Source organism: Thrips palmi, unplaced genomic scaffold, assembly GCF_012932325.1.
Source record: "Thrips palmi isolate BJ-2018 unplaced genomic scaffold, TpBJ-2018v1 HiC_scaffold_5, whole genome shotgun sequence".
Classification (NCBI taxonomy): Eukaryota; Metazoa; Arthropoda; class Insecta; order Thysanoptera; family Thripidae; genus Thrips; species Thrips palmi.
The window spans coordinates 14,521,511-14,537,527 of NW_023144632.1; the positions used below are offsets into that span (position 1 = coordinate 14,521,511).

At 57.0% G+C, this 16,017-nt stretch overlaps 1 protein-coding gene across 1 annotated transcript in view; it reads left to right on the forward strand.

Moving 5' to 3' along the window:
* Positions 1-864: 864 nt before the first annotated feature.
* The window catches only part of LOC117650866, a 118,116-nt gene continuing 102,963 nt past the window's right edge, over positions 865-16,017 (forward strand). Inside the window, exons 1-2 of the mRNA XM_034394481.1 lie at positions 865-1,316; positions 4,410-4,455. Of these exons, the coding sequence (XP_034250372.1) occupies positions 1,260-1,316; positions 4,410-4,455 (103 nt within the window). The 5' untranslated portion in view covers positions 865-1,259. The remainder of the gene's footprint in view (positions 1,317-4,409; positions 4,456-16,017) is intronic.

Consider the following 16,017-nt stretch of genomic DNA (forward strand, 5'->3'; position numbering starts at 1 on the left):
AGTCCGATCACCACAGGTCACAGGACACGGAACCCGCGGAGCGGAAGAACAACCACAGCAAAATCTCTCCATTCAAACTCAGGCTTTGTATGAGAATGTCGCGTAAACACTGGTAAAACTGGAGCCTAGTCGTGCCCTTCATTCAAGCATGCAAGGACGCTTGAAGACTTACGCTTGAAGCCAAGCGCGGAGAAGAAATCCTACCATGCACTTAGATGGGCGGAACGAAGAGCTAAGCTCGAAGTGGAGCGCAGCGACCACTGCGCTTCAAGACAGGCCGGCCTGCAACCAGTGTGCGTGCAACACGCAGGCGGTCGGTGCGGAAAAGGAAAGGAAGTCTCACCCACGAATTTGGTGATCGTCGTCCGCTTTGACTGGGCCACCCTAGAGAGTCCTAGCTGTCTGCGTTGCACCAGCAGACTGCTTCCGACAGTCGTTTCCGTCCCTCTCGCACCTGCAAGGGTCGCCCCGCGAGCCTGCGAGAGCGAGAGAGACAGAGCTGTGCCGAGTCAGCGAAGCAAGACGCACTGTTTTGTTTTTGTGGCGGAATGAGGTGGACTTGCGCCGCGCGTCTACAGATCGCGCCACTGGCACCGCGCTGCAGGAGGGGGGGGGGGGGGCAGCGACGGGAAACGCTGCGCTCGGCTCCGGCTCGGCTCAGGACTCGGCCGCGCCGCTGGCAGCCGCTGCGCGGGCCCGGCTCGGCTCGGCTCGGCTCGGCTCGGCTCGGCTCGGCTCGGCTCCGGCCGGCGGCGCGCGGCGTGCTGCTCGACTCGTCAGCCGCAGTCCCGTGCTGGCAGCCGAGGGGCGAACCTCGTGCCGTGCGCGCCGACCACGCGACGCGCTGCGCCCCGCCGACGCGAAGTGGAGCTCGCGGCCGAACGCGGCTTGGGCTTCCAGTGCAGTGCCATGGTGCGCCGAGTGCCCGCGACGCCCAGCGCCCCGGGCCGCCACTGCGCCTTCTGTCGCGACACCGTGGATTAACCCGCCTGTGGATAACCGTGCTGTGCGTGCGTGTGTGAGTGTGTGTGTGTGTGTCGGGGAAGTGGTTGCTGCTCCCTTGATAACGGGGCCTCCCCTGATTGATAAGGATTAGTGTTGTGTGTGCCTCAAGACCAAGTGCGTGATTGCCGTGGGAGGAGCCCGGCGTGGAAGTGGTGCAGTGCGTGAATTTGAGTGGTTCGAGTGGTGTTGCCGGGCCTGAGACCGCCAGAGCGGGTCGCTAACGGATTTTTACAGCAAGCCGGCCTTCCGTCATCATGGTGGATACCAACAGCATCATCGAGGGGACCGTCAAGTTCCGGGACGGCAAGAAGGTACGTGCACTTTGTTTCTCCACCTCTTTGGCTTCTGCACCGCTTCGCAGTGGGCCAGAAGACCGGCGGAGGCGGTCGAGATCTCGGACGCGTCTTGAGCCCCAGAGTCGCTAAACAGAGCTCGAATCGAACGTGTGACCCCACCAATGGATTGCTCTCCGAACGAGCAATCCATTGGTGGGGTCACTTGCTTGATTCGAGCCCTGTTAAGCGACTCGTGAGCTCAAAACGCGTTAAAGACTTTTGGCCGCCTCCACCGGTCTTCTAGCCCACTGTGTGCTTACTCGTCGTTGTTGCATGCTAAACGACGAGAGTTGCTCCATCGCTCTGTCTCTGTTAGTTGCACTCGCAGGGCTGAGGGTGCGAGAGAGGCAGACCGCTCTTCTGCACAGCTCGCCAGACGGGTACTTTCGTTGTGCGAGGTTCGGGCGGGGAATGGCCAATGGGCCGTGATCTTCATCTGGTTCTCAAAGCGCGAGACGCACGGGCTGGCCGTAATGAGACGCGACAGGGGAGAAGAAACCAGTCTGCACGGACAGGTACGCGCAGCCACGCGGCGCTAACTCGCGGTGCATCTTTCTCTCTCTCTCTCTCTCTCTCTCTCTCTCTTATTATTAGGCGGCAACATTGACTTATTACCATATCGCGGCTGCCAGGAGCGCACCGGGCCTGCCGCTCCGCCGCGGTCGAGACGGCCAGCCGAGACACCGCGCGCGTCGCTTCCCCGGCGGATTTATCAAAAGTAAGATTAATATAAAGCTTGGTCCCGCACAATAGGGCCGTCATCGAATCTATGAGACCCGGGAGGAGCGAAGGCTGCGGACTGAGCCGTCGCTCTGTCTCTCTCGCACTCGCGGGGCGCCCCGCATGCGAGTGAGAGAGACAGAGACGACTCTCGGAATCAGTCCCACTGGGGAGACGGCGACGTCTTGCCGGCTTGCTTGCCAGAAGGGGAATATTATAAGAATAGAACTGTTTTCGGTAGGCAACCAAAACAAGCCCCGCGCAGTGAGCGTCCTCGGGCCGGGCCGCCTCGGCCCCAAGCATTCATTCTGCCCGGCCGATCGGTTACGCTGGGGGGCAAGGGGAGGGGGGGCTGGCAGGTATACGCAGCATGTTGCTCCAGAATTCACGGAAAGTCTGCCTCCTTCCCGCCACGCCAGCCAGCCACGCCTTGCGGCCAGCTGGGTTGCCGTCTCCACTCAGTTGACGTCGTCGTCTCTCGCGACTGTTTCTGCCAGTTGGATACACTGGCAAATGTGTGTACAGATGATGCACCACTGTGGCCTTGCAAAAAGCCCTACTTTACCCTCCCACCACGTTGGCTGAATTCTAGGGCCGCGCCCGCAGTGTCTATGCCAATGCTTTTACTCCGTGTCCGGCTGGCCTAGGTTTGACGAAGGTGGGGCCTATCTTTTTATCTGTCTGTCTGTCTGTCTGTCTGTCTCTGGACAGGGGAACGATGCCCCGGTGGATTTCATCGATTTCAAAACGGTCTCCGTGCCGACGGGCTCTGTACTTACACGATGACAATCAATTCGCGCTGTTTTCCTCGCCGGAACTGCCCCCCCCCCCGGGGGGAGTTGGAGGGGAGGGGTCCTCGGGGTGACTTGCCGCACCACGTATATATAATCCCCAAGTTTCGTTTTCACCTCGCGCTTTTCAGAGTGGGTGCCTGGCAGTACGTGCGACTTCACACTTTGCTGGGAATTGTTTCTTCTCACTGCCACACTTGGGAAACACCGCAGTGTCTATGCCAATGCTTTACTCCGTGTCCGGCTGGCCTAGGTTTGACGAAGGTGGGGCCTATCTTTTTATCTGTCTGTCTGTCTGTCTGTCTGTCTCTGGACAGGGGAACGATGCCCCGGTGGGATTTCATCGATTTCAAAACGGTCTCCGTGCCGACGGGCTATCTGTACTTACACCGATTGACAATCAATTCCGCGCGTGTTATTCCTCGCCGGAACTGCCCCCCCCCCCCCCCCGGGGGGGGGGGAGTTGGAGGGGAGGGGGTCCTCGGGGGTGACTTGCCGCACCACGTATATATAATCCCCAAGTTTCGTTTTCACCTCGCGCTTATCAAGAGGGGTGTGCGCTGGCAGTACGTGCGACTTCACACTTTGCTGGGAATTGTTTCTTTCTCACTGCCAACTTAGGGAAACACGCCGGCGTGCCCGCTAGTGTAGCGTGCGTGTGGAGGGATTGTTGCTCGAGTCTGGAGAGCCTGGAGTTGCCGTGGAGTTGCCCGGTCAGATTCTCGGTCACAATGGAAGGTTGGTGGCTCCTGAACTGAAAGGTCCGGGAAGCTGGAGGGGGAGGAGGGGCAGAGGAACGCCTCTGGCCCGTCTTCAATCGGCATAGCTGTGTGTGTGTGTGAGCGAGTGAGTGAGTGAAATACTCTGCGTGACGCGAAAGCCCGGTCGCTGTGCGCGCTGTGCTGCGCTGTGCGCCCCGCTGCCCCCGATAGGTGGCGTAAGTGCACTCGCGTGCTCGCGGTACCGGTGGCGTCATTCGCGAGGCGCCACGATTCGTTCGCACCTGTTCAAAGACACGACGACACGGCCACGCGTGGCGCCGAGCAAAAAGAAAAAAAAGTAATCAAGCAAAAGAGAGGGAACAAAAAAGGATAGTGGAAAAGAAAAAGGTAATTCTGTTTTTCACCTGTTTAGGTCGGCCGCCCTATCTCAACATAGCACGGGCTGCGATAGGGCTCTGATTTGTTTCCGGTTCCTGGAACGCGCCGCCCGATATAGTGCCAGGTGCATCGTGTGGGAAGTGTACTGTGTGTGTCTGTGTGTGTGTGCATGTGGGGCGTGTGGGCTCGATGGCCTGCAAGGGTTTATGCAGAACGTCATCATCGTGGACGCTTTACAGTGATCGTTCTGGGGTGATCCATGTGCAGGGTGTGAGCCACACGGGGCATAGGGCTGTAGCGTACCAGAATGTAACTCGCGTTTCTCGTTTGTGGATTGCCTATTTTCACGCATGTTCTGCTTCCGCTGCCTTGTCTTTTATTTCGCTGAATGTTGTCTTGGAACTTACAATGCGAGTGAAAAAGTGACGTGTGTCCTGACGGCCTGTCGTTTGTTGCAGTGGAAGTGGCGGTGGTGTGTCATGAGGAAACTGTCGCCAGTAGCAGGTGAGTTTGGAGGACTGCCCCGCGCCGACCCGCGCAGGTGGCTGTATCGTCTGGCCAAGCCAGCCCTCTTGGAGTGACTTCACCACAACTCGACGACACGAGCCGGGAAAGGCTCTTCGGCGGAGACACTCTCGAGCGAGCTCTCGAAGCCCCTGTCCAGTCACTGTGAAACCGAGTGTGGAGATGTCCACTCTTGAAATGTGGGGGTGGAATTTTCGGTGTCCGCACGTGGGAGTGCAGAGTTGGCAGACTCCACACTTCAAGTGTGGAGTTCTCCACATTTGCACCTGTGCCAACTCCGCGCCAAGAAGTGTAGAGTTTGTGCACGCTTGGTGTGACAGTGCTGTCCTGTTCCCGTTCAGTCGATCGGGCGAATGGACCCGTCCCTCTAAAATGCTCTTTTGCGTTTAAAATTAGGGGCCGTCAAAGCCGGTGCTGGCGTGGGTGTGCCGGTTCGCACGGGCCACGCTTGATCGGCCATACAGACAATAACGGAGCATCCAGGCAGCCTCGCCCTGCCTGCAGCGTGCGTGCAGCGTGCGTGCAGTCTGCGTGCAGTCTGCGTGCAGCGTGTTAGGCGTAGCGTGCGCTCTGGTCCCGTTCGGGAACGCGTGCCTATAATATGCATGCACACCCGCCCGGCATTGCTCTCTCTCTCTCTCTCTCTCTCTCTCTCTCTCTCTCTCTCTCTCTCTCTCTCTCTCTCTCTCTCCACCGGCGCCCCATTTCTTGGTTTTCATCGGCCCGGCTCAGACTTACGACTCTGCGGCCCCGGCCGTATAGGGCCTAACTGACCGTTGCGGGTCGGCCGTTCTTTCTTTAGGACTGGCAAAATTCGCAAGCTGGCCGAAGCCACAGCGCCGCGCGGCGCCGCGCCCAGGGCATAAACTGGCCGGAGAAGTCTGCCGCAGCGGCCGCAGCCCGCCTGATTCCAGAGGACCGCCGCTCTGCCTCTCTCGCACTCATCGGGGTGGCCCGTGAGTGCGAGGGAGACAGAACGATGGTCAGGCTTCCAATTTATCGTCTGTGCGCCAGGGCTGCCAACGCCACGCCACACCAACGCCACACCCGCGCGCCGCTCCACTACACCCTTCGATCTTCGCACTCAAAGCTTGCGAGGAATGCCCTCCCGTCTTAAACGAATTTCTTCCCAGACCAGCAGAAAACTTAAACTGATACGCAACAACGAATTATTTTACTCGTAGAACAAGTTCGTAAGGCTTGCAAACGCATTTGTCGCAGCTTGCAATCATTTTTCTTTGCAGAATGTCATGCATGCAGACGGCCTAACACAAAAATTTCTTTAAATTGCGAAGTAAACACCATCGCACTTTGCAGAGAATGTATTCCTCGGAAGGTTTATTTTTTGTGAGTGCGGCCTCTCTCGGCCGTCGGAAAGAGTTCAGGGGACTTTCGATCTTCGTCCTTTAGCGGAGGAAATGACAGAGGTCTTGGCGGTCGCGCTGTGCGCTGAGGGAGCTAGAGAGAGAGAGAGAGAGAGAGAGAGAGAGAGAGGGCACCCTTTGGCCCGCATGCCTTGTCATCTCACTCGTGTCTCCCTTTTCCAACTTCCCGTAGAGCGCTGTTGTAGCACAGCATAGGACAGCGTAGCGCCCCGCGGTTCTTTGCTGCTCTCTCTCTCACACACACACACACACACACACACACACACACACACACACACACACACACACACACCACTTACGTGTCGCCGCCCCTCTCTCTCCCTCTTTTCTTTTTCCGTAATGACAATGATGACGTCCCCCGACACTGTCGCGTTGCGTGTGCGAGTGAGATGACTTACTCCGTCATTAGGGCACAGTTCCGCTCCGCGCACGCGCACCCGCACACACACGCGCGTGTGCGACCACATTTCCATACCTGGCGCGTCACTTTTAGGTAATGGACCACCGGTGGGCGATTTCCATAATTTGTCCCCCCGAACCATTAATCTGCTCAAACAAACAGACCCCGGGGGGAGGGGGTTGAAATAGGTACTATACGTATCTGGTATGGTGCCGATTGGAATTTCAAATAGCCGGAGTGGCCGGGCTGCCGCGCCGCCGAGCCCTTTCCGTCCAACATTGACCCCCCCCCCCTCTCCGTATGGCTTCATAAAAGGGGGAGGCGTCGGACCGATGAGTCCGACAGTCGTGACGCAATCTTATCTGGAGTGACGGACCGTGTGACGTGTGGACTGGCACACTGTGTGTCTGCGTGTGTGTGTGTTGTATCTCGGCTAATAGGCTTGCCGTATGTCGCTTACTTCATTAGGCTTGAATGAGCTGTTGTTTCGTTCCTCGTCGGCGAAGGTCGGGGCGGCCTGCCCGGCCTGCCCGCATGGCCTTCCCTCTCTCTCCCTCCTCGATTCCTTTTTATTCGGTCCGCACGACACTGGCTAATCGGGGCATCTCGTCGACGCCCCCTCCGTTTCGGACGCCACGCACCCCAGCGCCGCCCCGCGCCGCCCCGCGCCGCCCCGCCCGAGCAGCCAGCCATCCCGGACAGCCGATTCCGAACAGTGCGTCGCTCTCTCGCTCTCTCACCTCCAAGGAATGACCCGCGGGTGCGACAGAGACTTACAGCGGCGACGCAAGCACATTTGAAATCATCCTCGTGTAAGGACGCCTGCGTCTTATCTGATGATTGCTGCCGCGAACTTCACGCGCAGCCCCGCCCCGCCCCGCCCCGCCCCGCCAAGGGACGGGAAGGGAATTAATTGGAACGGAAACCCGAAACGGGTTGAACGCGCCGGGCTAATTTGCGTCCATGTCGCCAAGCGCTTGCAGCAATCCAGTGTGCCTCCCCTTCCCCGGACCCGCGCGTGCGTCGCGTCGGCCTGGTCGGCCTCTCGCCTTCAATTTCAATTCATCCCCGGAATGTGAATGTGTTGTTGAACCCTTCGCCCCGCCGTCTGCTGCGCTCTGTGTGCATTATTGCGATTGCAATTATTTTCATTGGCACCCTCGTTAGCCAGCCAGGCGGCTACACCGGAGTACTATACTAGCGCGCGGCAAGTGTATGGGGGTGTCGTCAGTCGGTTCATACTGTTTAGCCAGATTACTTTTTGATGGATTAAACTGCAATTGAGAGCTGGCGAGTTGTTGGCGGCCCTACTGGTCCGAAAGCACGGGTCCGTAGACAGACACACACTCAGACAAACAGACACTGTTAAAAAAAAAGTCTGAAATTTCAGACCAAATTGGTAAGAAGTTATTAACAGACTTGAGGTCTGAAAATTCAGACCATTTAGATGGTCTGAAAATTCAGAACTCGAGAGTCTTACATTTAAGAGTTTGGTGGTCTGAAAATTCAGTCCTGTACGAAGATTGTGAACTTTAAGGTTCGTGACATGTTCAATATGACATAGAAAGAATCTCAGGTGTGTGTGAACCTCCAGAGAGGACAACATTGAGTAAAAATTGTGATGAGGAAGAAGGTCCTCTGTTCTTTTCCCTGACTCTCGAGAGGCCGGTCTGTGGCACCCAAGGAAATGGCGACACGGAGCCACCCGCGAGAGGTAAATTAGAATGTGGATTGTTCAACTTCCACCCATATTACGGACATAAATCTTGCAGCAGAGAATGGTTCTCATATGACCGATTAAGTCCTGTCCATTTGGAACTTTTCAACTGATATATTTTCACATTAGAAGCCTTTTACACAGAAGTAGGTATGTTCCACAACATGCGCGCCATCTAGCGGACAAACGAAATCTTGGGTTGGTCTGAATTTTCAGACTAAACCATCTAAATTTTCAGACTGCGCTGGTCTGAATTCAGGTTCTGAGACGATCAGGTCGCAATTTTCATACCGGAAGGCAAAATTTTCAGACAAGCAGTCTGAAACAAGTCTGAAAAATAGATTCAGACCACCAAGTCTGACAAAAGTGGTCTGAATTTTCAGATTTTTTTTAACAGTGGACACAAAAATGTTGACATGGTTTATTTCGTGTTCTACGGCAATATAATTGTCCGCGGCACCGCGGCGCTTGGCGGATCGTAAAGTCTCCCAACGGAACGGCGGACGAGTCTGTCCCTCGAAGTGCCACGAAGTGCCTGCATCCTGTCTGCAGCCACTGCCGCCACTGCAGCGCCGCCGTCAACAGGGTTTTATTCTCCGGAAAGGGAGGCAGTCAGCCGCGGCAAAAACTGCCGCGGCGTTTGGGGAGCAGTTCCCATTTTTCCGGGAGGAAGGTGCGAGTTTTTGGTGCAAGGGTGCCAGTGCATCTCGTGTATTGAGTCTCAAGATGCGGTGCAGGAGGCGCGCAGCCTTGTGTTTACCTCGCTGGCCCCTCCTGGCGGCCTCGGCCCCTCCCCCAGCTGCCGAGGGGCGAGGCCGTGCGGCCGCCCTGGCCACTGTATGCCCACTGCTGGCCGGCATCTGGCCACCCTAGCCGAGGGGGAGCAACATAAAGTGCAGTTATATTCGAGGCTGGAGCAAGAAAGCAAGAGGCCCGCCGCGGAGTGGAGGGGGGGGGGGAGGCTGTGCACAAGAAAGACTCAAAGACTCTTCGGCACAACAGGCCGAGGGGACAGCCAGGCAGTAAAAGCGATTCGCGCTCACGGTGTGCAGCACACTCATTCCGACGCCCTGTCTCTCTCGCACCTACACGGGGCGCGCCGTGAGTGCGAGAGAGACAGAAGATGGATTTGCATGCGCCGATTGGTGTGGAAGCCAGGTCGTTTTCGTTGTTTTTGTCGCCGCTTTCTCCGCATCGCTTCGCACCGCTTCGACCGAGCGAGTGGCGCGTCATGGTCTCACCGATCGCCACCGTTTGATTGGGTACTCTGGACCAAACATGCGGCGGCAGTACACTGGCGGCAAAGAGAAATTAATCACCTGGAGATAGCATGGCGGCGTCCCTTCCCCCCCTCGGAACGGACCCCGAGGGGGCAAGGGGGGTGGGGGGCGAAAAGGGTCGGGACTCGATGAATGGCAGTCTCCAAATATTGCCCCCCTCCCCGTCCCTCGCGTCCCTTCCCGGTCCCTCGCCCCTCTCTCTCGCACCGCAATGGGACGCCCCGTGAGTGCGAGAGAGACAGATCGACGCTCCCCCGGAATGGCGCTGCTGTCTTTGCCCGTTCGGCTTGTTCGGCTCGTCCAGCCCGTCAGGGTGAGGGTGATTGACACTGAGACAAGCGGTTATGAAAGCCCTTTGAAGTCCCTTCGCTCCCGCCCTTTTTAGCAGATGACACCGTTGCTAAAGCTAAAGCAAGCTATACAATTGTAATGAAGGTGTCAGCTTGCTTTTACTCTCGAGATAGTCTTGAGGCGGGGCGGGACCATGCGTCTGTGAGTGCGTGAAGCCGGCCTGGGCCGGAAAAGGGCATGGGGCCTGGGGCCGCCCCCTCCCCCCCTCTACCTCCCCGCCGCCAGCGCAGGGCGCAGTGGCGTTGCGTGCTGCGTAGCAGGCCTAGGCAAGGCTCGGCCGGCTCGGCTCGGCTCTCAAGCAGGGCCGAAGCGTGGCCTGCTCAGCTCGTATCGCCTTCGGAGCTAGGTCGGCTTCGCTCGGCTGATACCGATGCAGGATGCAGCGTGGCCCCGCCGCCGGCGACACCGCAGGCCGCTCGAGGCGAGGGGAGCGGGGGCACCGCACCGCACGCACAACAACTGCTACAGTGTCACCGGCTGGCTTGAAGGAGCGCGTTGCACGTGTGAAGTGTAACAGCTAAGATATGTGGGAAGAAGCAGACGAAGCGGCCTAAGCTATGGCCCCCAGGAAGCACAACGAGAGCGTAAACGTGAAAGGGCCCGGCAGCTGTATCGGGAGAAAGGAGTCGAGAGTTGTCAATTTTGGTGAATGAAGTGATAAACAAGCATACATTAAAATAAACATTCTCATTAGAATGTCATCTGCTTCCACGTTAGCGTTAGCGTTAGCGTTTTTGGTGGCCATCGACGACGAGACGACAACGGCTTTGCCTGGCTTGCCTGGCTTGCCCTGCTTGCCCCGCGGGACTTCGGGACGGACGTAATAGAGACGACTGCAGACCGATTCCGAGAGTCACCACTGTCGTCTCTCTCGCACCAATGACGAATGGCGTGTTTCTGCTCAATTTCCAAAGCCTTCTTGTCTCATTTCTTACCAATTTTTTTCGGCGCAGTGGGTTTTTAGCAGATGATACGTTCACGTATCAGCGTGCTTGTACTCTCGTGCAGAGAGTACCGAGTTTCCGGCTAGCCAGGCAGCAGTTGCCTCGTTGCCTGACTAGCAAGCCTAGAAGAGGCCGAGCGCCTCGCTGGCAAGGCAGCGGCTGGCTGGCCTGCCTAGAAGATTATGAGCGGAGGGCCCGCAGTCCGCCGTGCCGCGCCGCGCGCCGCACCATGAATCGGGGCGCCTGCGGGGGCTCAGGTTGCGCGCGCGGCATATAACCTCGGGCGTATAAACCCAGCTATCTAGTACTCATGAAGTGCCTCCCTCACGTTGCGCGGTGCCGCTCCCCTTCCTCTCGTCACGAGACGCTGCTACGCATCGCGCAGCTGCCCCCCGCGCCTCTTCCTCTGCCGAGACGCCACGTCCCGCCGCGCCCCGCCACACCCCGCAACTGTCCACACACACACACATACACACCTTGAGTGCGTAGAACGCATGGTGCAGCGCCCCCTCGAACCCCTGCCCCTCTCGAGAAGCGGCGTGCCGGCAGTCGGCTGTGTGCGCCACTCTTGCTTATCTATCTTGAGGTCGGGTTCGGGTGGCGCGCCGGCCGGCCGGCCCCGCTTGGAGATGTGGCTGACACGCCGCGTGCCGCAAGGCCCCTTTGGCCCTAGTACCGAACACAACTTTTACGGGTATTGAGTATTTATGTGATTAGCCACCAAATTGTGCATCCTCGCGTTGAAACAACGAAAATGATACCCAACACAAGTGGTATCGGACATGAGTGTCCCACCGTCATTGCGAACATGTTTAACACAAAACAATGGCACGTTAGGATATTCAAAAGCTATAATAAAATTGACATTTTCATGAATTACCATGTGTAAGAAATTTGTCAAAAAAAGAGTTCCGAGTGTTTACTCTTTGAAAGAAATTGACAAAATGTCACATTCATACATTTCAATAAACATTCTCTTAAGTATCATCTGCTTTCACGTTAGCGTTAGCGTTAACGTTTTTTCTGTTGCTGCCGTTCGTGTTGTGGATGAACAGGCTCTCTTTTTCGCTGGCCGGTGTCCGTCGACGTGCAAAAGTTTGAGGGTCAGCACGCCACTCCGTGGTGTGTGTGTGCGTGCGTTTGTGCATCTGTGTGTGTGCCCGTGGTGGACAAGCGCGGTCAGGACCACGGCTCTGGTGTCCACGCACTCATTCACACACACACACACACACACACACACACACACGCAGGGCCGTGTCATTGCCCTGGAAATCTTTTGCGAGTTTCAACTCGCCAAAAAGCGCCCGCTGCAGTTTTAAAAAAAACGAAGAAAAAAAAACCCCTTTTAGTTGCGGTTTTTTTCCCCAATTAGTTTTGGTTGTTTAAAGTTGGAGGCAGTTTAGCGTTCTTTCTTTTCCTTTTGGGAAACACTTAAAATAATTTAAAAACGCCCACAGTTTTTTTCTTTTGTTTTTAAACCCTTTCGAATTAAAAGGAAGTTTTTCTCCTTCGCCTACTTCTTTGCAACCTTTGTTTGAAAAGTTTACCCGGGGAACTCGTTTCGTGGCGTTCATTGCGCGTTGAGCGGAATTTTTTTCGCCCCTTTAAAAAAAAAAACAAAAAAAACGAAGGAACCAAAAGGGCATTTAAAGGATAGGGCGTTGAAGTTTTTCCCTTTTTTTTGTTGCCTCCCCGGGTCCCGTTTCGGTTTCGAAAAGTTGTCGCGGCCAAAAAAAATTTTTGCTTTTTTTAACTAAGTTAAAAAAAAAAAATGTTAAAAATAATTTTCGGGAAAATAAAATTTCCAGGTTACTCAAAAGCTTGTGTTTAAAAAGTGTTTTTAGTTTTTTTTTTTATTTTTCAAAAAATTTTTTAGCCCAATCCCAAAAAACAAAAATGCGTAGATTGGGGATTTTGGTGAAAAAATTTATTTTTAAAGGATCCCCGTCTTTTTTTGGAAATAAAATTTTTTTGAGGGCAAAAGACGAAGGAACCGCACAGCCACTCCGTGGTGTTGTGTGCGTGCGTTTTGCATCTGTGTGTGTGCCCGTGGTGACAAGCGCGGTCAGGACCACGGCTCTGTGTCCACGCACTCATTCACCACCCCACACCACCACACACCCACGCAGGGCCGTGTCATTGTCCGCCCTGCACAATACCCTAGCGGTGCGGCAGTATAAAACTGTTCTGGCCGCCACGGCGCGCCGCGGCTGGCAAGTTTGGCCAGTTCGGCAAGGGGCAGTGCCACACAGTGTAGTGGGGCCGCCGGCCGAATTCCCCCCTCCCCCCCAATCTTTATTGTTCCCGCGATTGTTTCAAAAAGTCGGAGCAGTTTAGCCGCGGTGCCCTCTGCTTCCTTTTTTCCCGCGCGTTCTATGGCGGGGATTACACTATAGGATCATTTTTAGAAAAACAGCGAGAGCAGGCGTGTTTTTTCTTTTTTTTGTTTTTTAGTGCACCGCGCGGCGCGGTTGCGATATTTGGACGCCGCGACCGCGTTGCTCTCTCTCTCTCTCCGCCCGCTGTGACGTCCGTGTGCAACGCCTTTGCTCCGCATGTCCTTGTACGGCGCGGCGGAGCTCCGCTAGCGGTGGCGGAGTACATAAGCGGGGGGCGCGGCACCTGTTTCCCACGGAATCCCCGACACACTGGCACACAGACACACGGACAGGGGCCGGCCGAGTGTGAAACCCCGGCATACCGTGCCGTGTGACGTACTCGCTCGAACGCGGTGCGTGTCTGTGTGTTTGCGTGCGCGTGCGTGTGTGTGTGTGCGAGTGTGTGTGCGCGCGCGCTAGCTAGTGGTACGCGCTCCGTGTTACAAAAGCTTATGAGCTGTGTAATTTTCTAGGAAATTAGGTAAAATGATATAAATTTATCGCGTCTATTTTTGTGAGTGTGCCAGTTTTTGAGCTCGATAGGCTCCGTCGCTATACATAACGTCGGCCGGGTCAGCGTCCCGTGTTGTATGGCGTGTGCACTGAGGTGTGAGCGAGGAGAGTCCTGGCGGGGGGGAGGGGGGCAGGGGGGGATGTCCGGCTAGATCTGCCGCATCCGGCCTGCAGGCTGATTCAGAGAGTCAGTCTCGTCGCTCTGCCTCTCTCGCACTCACGGGGCGTCCCGCACAGGTGCGAGAGAGACAGACGAGAACGCCTCTCGGAATCGGTCCACTGGACGCGCCTGGACGCGGCAACGCCACGCAGCGATTGATGCGCGTCGATTCGTGTCACTGCCACGGAGACCCTCGTCCTGGCCGCGGCGTGGTCGCCTCAAGGTCCTCAAGTGAAAACGGAATGGCGGGGCGGGGCGGGGCGGAGCGTTCCGCGGACGCATTGCGCGTCGGTGCTTGCGGTGGCGGTACCACGAATGCCGTCCCCCCCCCCCCCCAGTCCCTCTGGTTCCTCTGGCGCCGAAACTCTCGCTGGCCGAGGCTCCAGGCCCGCGGCAAATGCTTCGGAAACTCGTTTCCCTTCCCTTCCAGTGCAGCGGCTTGGCCCCGCGGTGCAAGGCCTGCAAGGCCGTGTGCGTGCATCCTCCGGCCGCGTCAGCGCGTCACGCAGGCCGCCGGGCTCGCTCCGTCTCTCTCGCACCCCCACGAGACGTACGGGACGTACGGGACGCCCCGCGAGTGCGAGAGAGTCGGAGCGACGGAACGGTGGTCCGCATCGCGTGCGGCGCGCTGCGGAGCCCTCTTCCAAATTGGTGGGCCAAAGGCGGCCAAAGGCGTCCGACGAATACAGTCATTTTCCTTTCGTGCGTTTCTTGTCGTGTCGGTGCTGCTCTTCGGGGCCCGTCCCCGAGCGGGCCGCCACCGCTCCACCGCGCCGCTTTTGGCGCCTTTTTGGCTCCGGAGGCTGCCATGGAGGCTGCCATGGAGGCTGCCATGGAGGCTGCCATGGAGGCTGCCATGGAGGCTGCCACGGAGGCCGTGGAGGCTGCTGCGTCGGCTGTAAAGCGGTTTTATGGCAGGCCGTCGGGACATGGCCTTCGCTGTCCTCGCTAAGACGCTCTCGGGTCACTTGCACGAGTGGAAAGTATATAAACTATAAAAATGACAGAGATCGACTACCCTCCCGAAAATTGAACGAGTTACTGCAGGCGGTGCTCTCCGCAGACAGTGTCGTGCGGGCGTGGCAGTGGCGTGGCAGTGGCGTGGCAGTCGCGTGGTGGCTGCAAAGGGCCTGGAAGGGCCTGGAAGTGCAAGCTGGCAGCCCTTTCCGGCCGGGGGGCTCCGGGGGGCTCCAGGGACTGCTCCAGGGACTCCAGGCACGTTCCAGGACGAGCACCTCCGGGGGACGAAAAGGGGGGGGGGGGCTTGGTGACAGGGTGAAAGGTCGGAAGCGGGGTGCCACTGGCGAGCCTCGTAAAAACCGGATAGAACTCACGGTGTTAACAGCTGTGCGCGCCTGAAGTACACGCGTGTGTGTGTGTTAGTGTGTGTTAGTGTGTGTGTAGGTGTGGAGGAAGGGTTATAAGCAGCGCACGCCTAGGTCGCGGCCATGTGGCACTCGTCATTCGCTTTATGCGTGGTGGCGTCCTCGACGTCCTCCTCGTCCTCGTCTTCGTCCTCCTCGCCGTCCCCAGGCGGCCCCACCAGTGTCCTCTCCTCGCCCGATGCGCCCCGACGCCCCCCGACGCCCCCCGGCGCCCCTCGGGCCGCTGAGTCTGCCCGTCTGGCCGCATACCGCGGGGCGGCATTCAATTTTCAGCATCAACGATGCATTTATGTGAAACAATGTGGACGTTAAAGAGGTTCCCTCTTGTGCCCCTCCCCCCGTGTTTTTTCTTGGAGGAAAAGGGGGAGGGGTCTGGTGCTGGTTGGGCCGACGGCGACGCCCCCCCCCTCTCCCGCCTGGTACCCACGTGGCCCTGCCGAGGCCCCAGATTCCCGCCAAGCTTGCAGAGCACCACCAAATTCCATCAACTGGTCCAAAATTTATGGTGGCGTGGACTCGACGCGCGGGTCGTGATGAATGCGTGCGTGTGAGTGTGTGTGTGTGTGTCAGTGTGCGTGCGCGCAAAGCAGCACGGTTGCGCCGTTTTTGTGTTCGGTTCGTTACTTTTTTGTTCAGTTTGTCGCTTTTCGTTGATGCGAACCCCGGCGGCCGAATTTACATGTGTCGACGTGGTGGGGCCGAAGCCAAGGGAAAGGGTGGGATCGCTTTTGTCCCGGAAAGGAGAGAGAGAGAGAGAGAGAGAGAGAGAGAGAGAGAGGGCAGCGGGACCGGGAGGAATCCGATCCGAAAAGCAACCGATTGGCAATTGGCAGACACAAGTGAGACAGAGACAAGGAGACCGATCGTCAGCCTGGCACACTGTCAAACTGGAAAACTCCACTACACTTTGGGAGCTTGCAGTCCCCTGCACTTCAAGTCCAAATATTAAAAATCCCAAGAGTGAAGTCACTTGGTGTTGAATGAAGCAAGTACACAATGTGCGTCCATTTTTTTTTTGTTTTTCAGAG